Source organism: Galeopterus variegatus, unplaced genomic scaffold, assembly GCF_000696425.1.
Source record: "Galeopterus variegatus unplaced genomic scaffold, G_variegatus-3.0.2 Scaffold1072, whole genome shotgun sequence".
Lineage (NCBI taxonomy): Eukaryota > Metazoa > Chordata > Mammalia > Dermoptera > Cynocephalidae > Galeopterus > Galeopterus variegatus.
In genome coordinates, this window is record NW_007727183.1 from 107,961 (window position 1) to 118,600 (window position 10,640).

The 10,640-nt window shown below is 40.5% G+C and overlaps 1 protein-coding gene across 1 annotated transcript in view; it reads left to right on the forward strand.

Annotated features, from left to right (window-relative positions):
- The window catches only part of SLC22A3 (solute carrier family 22 (organic cation transporter), member 3), a 54,437-nt gene that overhangs the window by 8,708 nt on the left and 35,089 nt on the right, over positions 1-10,640 (forward strand). Inside the window, exon 4 of the mRNA XM_008574604.1 lies at positions 472-589. Coding sequence (XP_008572826.1) covers positions 472-589 — 118 coding nt within the window. The remainder of the gene's footprint in view (positions 1-471; positions 590-10,640) is intronic.

Consider the following 10,640-nt stretch of genomic DNA (forward strand, 5'->3'; position numbering starts at 1 on the left):
ATTACCGGTCAGTAAAAAAGACAAAAAGGAAAAAAAAAAAAAAAAGAAGAAGCTACAGTGGTGTGTGTTTGATTCTTATTAGCATGAACGTATTTTAATCATTCCTCTAATTTAATACAAATCAGTTTACATAAATCAAGTTCTTAACCTTTTCCTAAGTACTCACTAAATTCCGATTATTTTCATGTATGTAATCAAAGACACTGTATTGTAGGAGAGCCTGGTCTTACAAGAGCAATGTAATATTGATTATTTTTATGAGCAATGATCCAATTATGAAGTTAGCATTTTTTTCCCATCCATTATAAATGTGCAAATGTAATCTGTATTTCAGAAAGCCTATTATCAACTCTCAGAATCTCCTAAACTGGTATCTAACTGCAAAATCCATTTTGATAGAAAAACTCAAGTCATAAACTTTTAGGTTTTGAAATTCCTGGGCATAACTCAAAAGGCCTCTTTCTTTGCCAGGGTGGTTCCTGAATCTCCCCGCTGGCTGATTACTCGGAAGAAAGGAGACAAAGCATTAAAAATTCTGAGAAGCATTGCTAAATGCAATGGGAAATATCTCTCACCGAATTACTCAGAGGTAATTTTATTTATTTCTAGTAACAAATATTGTTAAAGTGGGTGAATTAATTTCTTTGTAACTTATGTACATAATTTTGCTTCTTAAAATCCTGTGTGTATTACCAACCATCTGACTAAATCATTTTTAGTTGAAGTGGATTGATCATTTCAGTCCTTATTTTAACAGTTGCACCAATTTACTTAAATTGTTATACTTTACTTACTGCACGCCCCATGGTGTTTAATGATTCATCTTGATTGCACAAACTATAAATCTTTTCTTGACATTCAATTTAGTCTAAAGATTTGTTTTTAGGTCTGGTCTTGGAAATGCTATGAGTATTTATTCAAAACAGAGTTTGAGCAGTAATGTAATATTTCAGCCTTTAGACTTACATATGCTGACTTTTCTTCCTCCCTTCTTCCCTCCGTCCCTTCCTTTCTCCAGCAAAGGCTTTTTGGTGCCACTGTATCACTGCACTGAGAGAAATGGGGGGAAATTAAAAGCTCATTCTTTGCCCTTCGGAAGATTTAGTATGCAATTGAGAATATAATGTATATATTTGAATCAATCCCTGGATAATCAGAGTACAGTATATAAAGAAATATATGACAATGCTTTAGCTGTCAAGGCCAAGTGAATGCAGGGTAAGAGGTAGACTATTATCAAAGGAATATTAGAGAATAATTTTTGGAAGGTATTAATTTTTGTTTAAACATTGAAGAATATTAAGCTGCTAAAATTGTTTTCTTTATAGCATTCAGTTTGTTTTGATGGAAATGTTGATAGGAGCACTCTGATAAGAAATGGGTTTTGTGGATTTTATTGTCCCCCTCATTCCAGTCCCCCAGAACTTGATCAGATATGTTTGGATTTCTACCATTATCCTTCCTTCTTATTTTAGGTGGCAAACAGTAGCCTCAGTTTACAAAGATTTCAACTGATCAGTTGTCACTGCTACAAGTAGGTTATGATGTAGGTTTGCAGGTCAGGAAATGTGTGGTAGAGATAAAGCATGATCTTTTCTAACCACTAAGACTCATTGATCCTTGTCGATCTTTGAGTGAGTGTATTCAAGCTGTGTGTTCCTTTTAGGAAAAAAAAAATAGACCCCTGCCTTCGCAGCTTGCTCCAACCACATACGCTACGGGTCCTCACACCTGGATCAAAGTTATGATCATTTGTATTCAGGTTTTTTTTTTTTTTTTTTTTTTTTGTCTTTTGTCTTTTTTCCGTGTCCGGCAACGGATCGCAACCCTCAGTGTTGCCCCCGCACCGGACCGGGGACCGGCAACGGGATCACAACCCTCGGTGTCGCTCCCGCGCCTCGCTCAGCCAGTGAGCGGGAACCGGTCTGTATGTGGGATCCGAACCCTCGGGCAGGAGCACCGCCGCACTTCCCAAGCGGCGCACTATCCAGTGCGCCACCGGGCCGGCCAATTTGTATTCAGTTTTAATAGTCAAATGAATATTTTTTGCCATTCACTTAGCAGAATCCTGAATATACTGCACACATAGTCCCAGAGTTAAGTATATCTAAGCTCTAAATCAAGTTTATAAGAATATAGAAAGAATAGTTGTGTGATGGTGGTTTATGAAATAGAAGGCCACAGTAACCTGGCATGTCATATGTTATGGTGAGTGTCGCTGAGAGACAGGGCTCTGATTCCCAGAAGCAGCTGCTGTTACATGTGCCATGAGTGTCCAGCTCAACACCACTGCCTTACACCCATGCACCCGGCTTCTGCTTCCTGAGCACTGTAGAGAGCACGTGAACAGGGAAGTGGTGCAATGTTCTACATGGTCGTGCACATGAAAGATCATAAGCTGTGGGATCCTGTCATTCGCCACCGGGCTGGCCCTTAACTCTAGTTTTTAGCAGTTAGACAGGTGGTCTCCACTGAAAAGCCAGCTCTGAAGCCAGACTGCAGTTTCCCGAGGGAGTGGAGTCTGGCGTCCTCACTTCACTGCTGGCATTTTGTTACCAAAGAGAAGTTTTGGGGTTTTGTTTGTTGTTTCTTTGTCTTGGTATTCCAAAGAGTTTTCCCTTTATTTTTATTTTTTCTTTTTAAAAATTTTAATATAGAAATCTTCAAATATATTCAAAAATAGAGAAAATAGTTTAATGAAGCTTTATATGCATATCACCCAGATCCAGCAATTACCAGCTCATGACCAATCCCATCGTTTCACCTGCTCCTCCACCCACTGATTAAGAATCATTTCCCAGCAATCGTGTCATTTATTCTAGTAATAGTTTCCTGTAAAGTAGAAACACACAAATAGGACTACATGTGCACTGTCCTTGGGATGCTGCTAAATGAATAGCAAGAAATATTCATTTGGCTCTTAAAATTCAGTACAAGCAATTATACCGTTAATACAGCTGTGAGGACTGATAGCTATTGTGAAAGCAAACTGGCAGGCAGGGGTATATATAAAACGTAAATATAAAAATAATCTCAATACCATTATTCTATGAAAAAATAATTAACTATAATTCCTTAATATTGAACATCAAGTCAGTGTTTCCAATTCTATCATCTTGCAATTTCAACAGCTTGTTTGGTGCATTAGGATCTTCATGAAGTTTATATATTGTGATTGGTTGATCTGCCTCTTTAGATTTCTTTAATCCATAGGTTCCTGCTCATTTTCTTCTCCTTACAACTTTTAGAGATGAAGAATCGTGGAGTTTTTTTTTTCTGTAGAGTTTTCCACAGTCCAAATTTGTTGATTACACCTCTTAGGATCCTTTAACATGTTCCTCTGTCTAATGTACTCCCTGAAAATTAGTAGTTAGATCTAGAGCTTGATCAGGTTCAGGTCTGATATTTTTGGCAAGATGACTTCATGAATGGTTTAGTGTATTTCCATCAAGAGATAACCTAGTGTCTGCTTGTCTCTTCTTTTGGGAAATTAGCTACTACTGCCTGGATTTATTAACTCATCGGAGGTTGCAAAATGACAATATTCTCATTTTATCATTATTTCTTTATTTATTACTGGAATACTTACATAAAGAGTAACTTCTCCCATCAACTCTTGGTTACCCTGAGATATAGTTCATAGAGGAAAGGCAGGATACATGCATAATTCTTTGTTTCTTTGCAAAATAATGAATTGGTTCCCTACATCCTCCAACAGTGATCAGTGAGTTCTGTGATTTTTTGAAGTCTTATAATGAACTAGATTTAAACGGAGTGTATGTTTCAGTCCGTTGCAGTTCTTCTGATTAGTCTTCTTATTGATGCTCAAATTGCCCTATCTTCGGGCAGACCAAGCTTATTTGTGTTGGTTCCTGCGTTCTGCCGCTACTTTAGTAGTTTCTGAACAATTCCTCGCTCTTCTTTATGCTGAGATTTTCCAGGCTCATCTTGGAAGTTCTGGTCTTACATTTGGAATCAACCATCTCTCCAAGAGAGCTTTGGTTTTATAAACGAATGTCTTCAAACTGAACTTACCCATCTCTACCCTTTTAGTTGTACAACATAAGCAGAAAAGCAAAGTATTATCTTCAAAAAGAGAAGGATTTAACATTTCAAGGGATGAAAATACCTTGCTAACAGCCAAATTAAATCATATTATAGGCCAAACCATAGTTGTCTATCTCAAAGGTCATTATCTTCCCACAAAGCATAATACTGTGCAAAATACCTCTTTAGGATAACCCAGAAATACTGGCTAGCAGCACGGACATTTTACTTAAACTCCAACAACAAAATCAAAGCAGGATCCTATTATAGATTTTGTGCAAGGACAAGCATGGCCTATGCCCAGTACTCATTTTGGTGAGTCACATAAATGTCCATGTCAGTGTTGGGATTGCCTTGAAAGCTATGTTTACACAGTTAATTCCCACTTCCTCATTAGCCTGTTTGTTTCTCTCTCTCTGAATAGAATCTCAAGGACATTCACACCCAAGGCTGAATTGCCCAGTGCTTTCTTCTGCTTTCCATAGAAGCTCTTTTCAGTAAATCCTGACTTTTAGAAGACATTATCACTGTGCAAATTACTTCTTCCTTCAAGACCTCTGCAATTCCCACCATCCTCAGGGTGCCCGTCACAGGGTGTAGAGAAGGTTAGAATGGATTAGAAAGAATATAGTTAGATTCAAAGTAGCCCTCAGAGATTTGGTGACTCTGCACCCTACTGTCTTCAGAAGAGACTTGGCCACCTGCCAACCCCAGCCTGTTCCTCTATTGATACCAGGGATCCTGATATATTTTAGGGGAACCTAAGGACCTAGCTTAAACTACCCAAGGATGCTCCATATTACAGAAGATAACCTAAATTCTCTATAAACTTACACCAATCCTCAGGGCTTTAATAGATGGAAGGAACATGGATTTGATTCCAGCTTTCAACCAGGAGGGTTATTCTGAGGGTTGGTTGTCCTATAAATCATCTCAGTTGTATTTCATGTGGATGTTACTCATTTCATGGGTAGACAGACTCTGTCTCTCTGTCCCACTGGTTTCTGTGCCTCCATTTGCCAAAGTTTCTGGCTTCCCTCTGGCTCTGTTGAAGACAGACTCTGTCTCTCTGTCCCACTGGTTTCTGTGCCTCCATTTGCCAAAGTTTCTGGCTGCCCTCTGGCTCTGTTGAAGTGATGTTACTCATTTCATGGGTAGACAGACTCTGTCTCTCTGTCCCACTGGTTTCTGTGCCTCCATTTGCCAAAGTTTCTGGCTTCCCTCTGGCTCTGTTGAAGCTAGAAATACAGATGATCAGAACTTCAGGCTCTCCAAATATACCAACATTGTAAGTCTTATTCACTGGGGAAAAAAGTTCAAAAATCAAAACCCAGTACAAAACCCAGGCAAGTAGTTTGAGCTCTTAGGTACATAAAAATTGGAGAGAATCAAAGGGTTGTTGGGATTTTAAGCAGTAGGTAGTTACCCAACACAAAAGAAGGATTAGCTTGGACACCTACACTGGTGGTTCTTAGCCTTTTAGTATTTGCACACTATAATTTTTAAGGCATACTTGAAAAAATGAAGACCAAATTTTTGGTCAGTCTCCAGCAATTACAGCACAGGCACAGCTATAGCAGAACAGAGGTGCACAATATCTTTAGGAGCATCCACAGTCATCCAGTGACCCAAGGGAGCATGTTGGAGAAGGGAACTGTTTTCTGCCCTGGCCATGCTCTGTTTTGCTCCCAAGGCAAACTTCTTGGGTGTTCCAGAAAAGGTGAAGTTTCTCTTTGGTATCAATCTGACATCACTTCCTACCTATGATTTGTAGTGTGCTGTTTCTTGCACTACTCCTGGTCACTAGCCACTCAATTCAACTTTGTGCTCTCATATCATGGACGTGCAATAGTACCGTGTATATGGGCGAACGATGTATTAAATGATGGTGCTGGTCTGGGAGTACGGCCATTGCCCCCAGATGCTGAATGCATGTGCTTGTCAATATAGAGAAGAAATGGACAGGTATTTGAGAGTGCCCACACTTTTGATGTTAGTAGACTCAGGCTATTGGTATGGGTGGAGAGCTGGGATTGTTTCTTAGTGACCTTCTCTTATCACAAGTACTCTTCTCTGTGATAGATTGTATTAATGTTCCCTGCTATTTGCTCCCTCTCTGTCAGAGGATTATACATCCCATCCCCGCCCATCCCATCTGGTGTCAGATCTGGCCACCTGACTTGATTGGGCCCAAGGAGCAGAAGTGGCAGGACACCAACTCAGAGTAGAAGCTTTAAGAGGCATCATGAGTTTCTGACAGTCCTCTTACTCTCTCCATCTGCCACAAGAACGGCATATTCCAAATCAGGGCTGAGCTTCAGCATGGGTCTTAGAAAAAGAAGAGCTACAACATGGAGCCGAGCCGCAGCAGCGACCTGCGACTGCCATGTGGAGCATGGCTGAGAAATAACTGTTTCCTCAGCAAACTGCAGTTATGCTAAATGTGTCTCGGTGTGCTGCAGAGCCTTGGGGGGGGGTCTGTTCTTGCAGCCAAAGCTAAATGCTGCAGTTAATTATAATAGCACTGCTTCAATTGCCAAAGTAGGAGTCAACACATTTTTGATTATCCAGAGGGCATCTGATTGTGGTAGATTAGATTATTGTTTAGGAATATTCACATCCTCTCCTTCATTTCCATGGGATGAAAATCCTTCCTGGCTCCATAGATGTTGGATGTGGCAACATAATGCTTTGGCCTCTTGGTAGGCAGAGCACACTTCCTGCCATTTGACGCTGGGCTTGGCCATGTGACTTGCTTTGGTGAATGGTGGGTTACCAAATGTGATGCAGTAAAGGCTTGAAATGTCCTGTGTGGTTTCTTGGGCCTTTTCTCTGCACTTTAGCCATCACCATGAAGAGAACATTCCCAGACTCACCTGTGGGCCCGGAGGAAGCTGAGAGACATTTGGAGTAGATTGCTTTGGCAAAGCTTTCCCAAAACCATACCCTCAGTCTTCCAGCTAAGCCACAGCCTGTGAGCTCATGCATGCTTATTACTTTATGCTACTGAGACTGACGCTACCTTTCATGCAGCATTATTCACCAGCAGCTGACTGTACACTGACTGGACAGCCATTGCCACTGTACTGAACTGGGTTGTACAACTACATGGGTAGTAACTGTGGCAGCATTATTTTTTTTTCCTTTTTGTCTTTTTTTTCGTGTCTGGCAACGGATCGCAACCCTCAGTGTTGCGCCCGTACCGGACCGGGACCGGCAACAGAATTGCAAGCCTCGGTGTTGCTCCCACACCTCACTCAGCCAGTGAGCGGGAACCGGTCTGTATGTGGGATCCGAACCCTCGGTGGGAGCACCGCTGCGCTCCCAAGCGGCGCACTGTAGCAGTGTGCCACTGGGCCGGCCCAACATTTTTTATTTCTTTTTTTTTCCAAGGATTTTAAAGGCCTTTATCCTAAAGATTCCCCCACCCCCACCCCAACCCCACACCTCTTGTCCTTGTATGGGATAAGTCCATGGAAAATAGGAAGTTACAACTCTAATTAACAAAGAGCCTCAGATACTATAAATCTGCATATGTCCATATTTGTTAAATATATTTTTATGCTATGCTGGCCAATAAACTCATAAGGTTTGATTTCAATTTCCTTTTTTTAAAGTTTATTTGTTAATATTATTATTATTATTTTACATTCTAAGATGTTGCAGAGCAGTTGGGGGGAAGGGAGAATGTAATAGGGTGGGATGAGAAGAGGGTGTGTGGTTGAGGCCCATGGCACCCCCCTCATTCCTGCAGGGGAGACCAGGCGGCTTCTAATNGTGGGATCCGAACCCTCGGTGGGAGCACCGCTGCGCTCCCAAGCGGCGCACTGTAGCAGTGTGCCACTGGGCCGGCCCAACATTTTTTATTTCTTTTTTTTTCCAAGGATTTTAAAGGCCTTTATCCTAAAGATTCCCCCACCCCCACCCCAACCCCACACCTCTTGTCCTTGTATGGGATAAGTCCATGGAAAATAGGAAGTTACAACTCTAATTAACAAAGAGCCTCAGATACTATAAATCTGCATATGTCCATATTTGTTAAATATATTTTTATGCTATGCTGGCCAATAAACTCATAAGGTTTGATTTCAATTTCCTTTTTTTTAAAGTTTATTTATTAATATTATTATTATTTTTTTACATTCTAAGATGTTGCAGAGCAGTTGGGGGGAAGGGAGAATGTAATAGGGTGGGACTAGAAGAGGGGGTGTGGTTGAGGCCCATGGCACCCCCCTCATTCCTGCAGGGGAGACCAGGCGGCTTCTAATGGTGGCTTGGTCATTGCTGGGCTGAATGCAGATGTCAGGGGGGTGTGGCTGAAGCCCTCGGTCCCCCACCACCCTGGCTCGGGAGACTAAGAGGCTTCCAGTGGTGGCTCGGTGGTTGTTGCTGGGCTGGTTGCAGGTGTTGGGTGGGCATGGCTGAGGCCCTTGGATTTTGGGAGCCTGGGGTGCTTCCTGCAGTGGCTGGGCTGGCTGCTAATTTCCTTATTTTTATGATATGCCTATATGAGGGGTTTTCAAGAAGTTCATGGAAAGATTCATACTTTAATTCCATTTTTCCACAAACTTTTTGAAGTACTCTTGTATAGTTCATTGTTAATAGCTAATCTACATCTTATTAAAATTGAATACCAGATGTTATATCAATACCTGTGCCCACATAAACATGCTCACGGGCAGTTCCCATGTTTAGATGACATTAAGAATGGACATTTGTACTTTCTGATACCAAAGGGATTCCTTTGGACCCATCATCAACAGAAATGATCCTACTCTTTGATATATTTCTGAGATAGAAAAGACTAAAACCTGTTAGAAATTGTCGGGCTAATTTTTAGATTACCTTAGTTATCAGAGAGATTTCTAGTTCTTAATTGCTATCATATTTTCTATATTTTAGTGGATTGTCAAACAAACACCAATATTGCTATGGAGAGGGACTTTCCAGCTTTGGGAATATCTGTTTCTGATATTTCCTTTCAAAGGGCAGTTTTATAAACATAATATTTGTTTTTCCAAAAGAGGAAGTACAACCTGATGCTGACTTTTGGGAAGCCCATCAGGGCCATGTGGAATCTTAGTCCAGTTATTAAGCCGTCTTTGTTAACTATTGTGTTTAATTGTTAGAGTTGGGATTCGAAAACTCGCTGCAAGGAATTCATTCCAAATGGTTCAGAGAACGTAATTTAGGCCTGGGGAGTGTCTGAGGGTTCTCCAGGCTACTCCCATGTTAAGAATGAAACAGATGTGAGTCTGGAAAACAGTAAAACATATTGGAAAGAAAGTCACTGGAAACTCATCGAGTGCTTTCCCCTAACAGAGCTAAATCTTCATTCTTTCACTTCATAGAGTGAAGGGCTCCAGTTCTACCAGAAAAGCCCTCATCTTTAAAGTGACTCATAAAAATGATTTCTGTAGTATGCATACCATCATACTCACTTTAATTTAGAATATTCTTGAATGCATTAAAAATTTCAGGACACTTGATATACCCAACACGAAATGAACCTTTGCAGTCGAGATTTAATTTAATAATACTTCATATTTTTGGAAATAGCCTGAGTTCTATAAATAGGCTATATTTAAATGTATTGTTTTTAGTTTTCACATCTTGAACTTTTTGAAAATAAGACTATCTTGCATGAAATTGGAAAACTGTTTATGCTACAAAGAAAAAGCTATTAAAATAGTACTGATAAACTGTTACATGCAGAGTATGTCAAGAGCCCCGATTTCCTTTCCCAAGCTTGGTGATTAATACATGTTGAGCATCCCTAATTAAAAAATCTGAGATTTGAAATACTTCTAAATCTGAAACTTTTTGAGCACCATCATGGCCCTCAAAAGAAATGTTCATTGGAGCATTCTGGATTTCAGATTTCTGGATTAGGGATGCCCAAACAATATTCTGCAAATATTCCAAAATCTGAAAATATCTGAAATCCAAAACACCTCTGGTCTTGGGCATTTCAGATAAGGGATACTCGGCCTGTAGGACGCTTCCATTAGAGGAAACTCACCCTAACAACTTCCAAGTCAGTGGACTCTCATTTAGTCCATATAAACACTGGGAGGAGAATGTTTCAGAGCATCACACAGCTTCAACTGAATTAGAAACCGAAATGACATATGTCTTAAATAACGAGATTGCGTGCAGTCTTGGAGTGGGCTGGGCAGACTTTTCAGGATTTTTCAGAGCAGCATTCTGAGCGAGGAACAGTGGAGAAACAGGCCTTCTCTCCCGCTCACTCTAACCTATCTTCCAGATTCCCTCTGGAAATAGCTGGGTCATCCCTTCATCAAAATCTTAATTATTTATGTTTAATTGAAGTTAAAGCTTGAAAATTATTCATCAGAACTGTGAAAGGAAAGTACTCAGCATTATTGTTAAATAAACTTCATGTGTTCAATCACATCAGCCAGTCCTGGTGTCTGATGTCATATTACTAAAGAGTAATTGTATGTACAGAACTCAGGACAACAAATAGACTCAGGTTGGCCAACTATCCCTGTTTTCTCAGGGCTGGGGGGATTTCTGGATCTCGGGAGTTTTGGAGCTAACAACAAGAAAGTCTCAGGTAAATTGGGTGA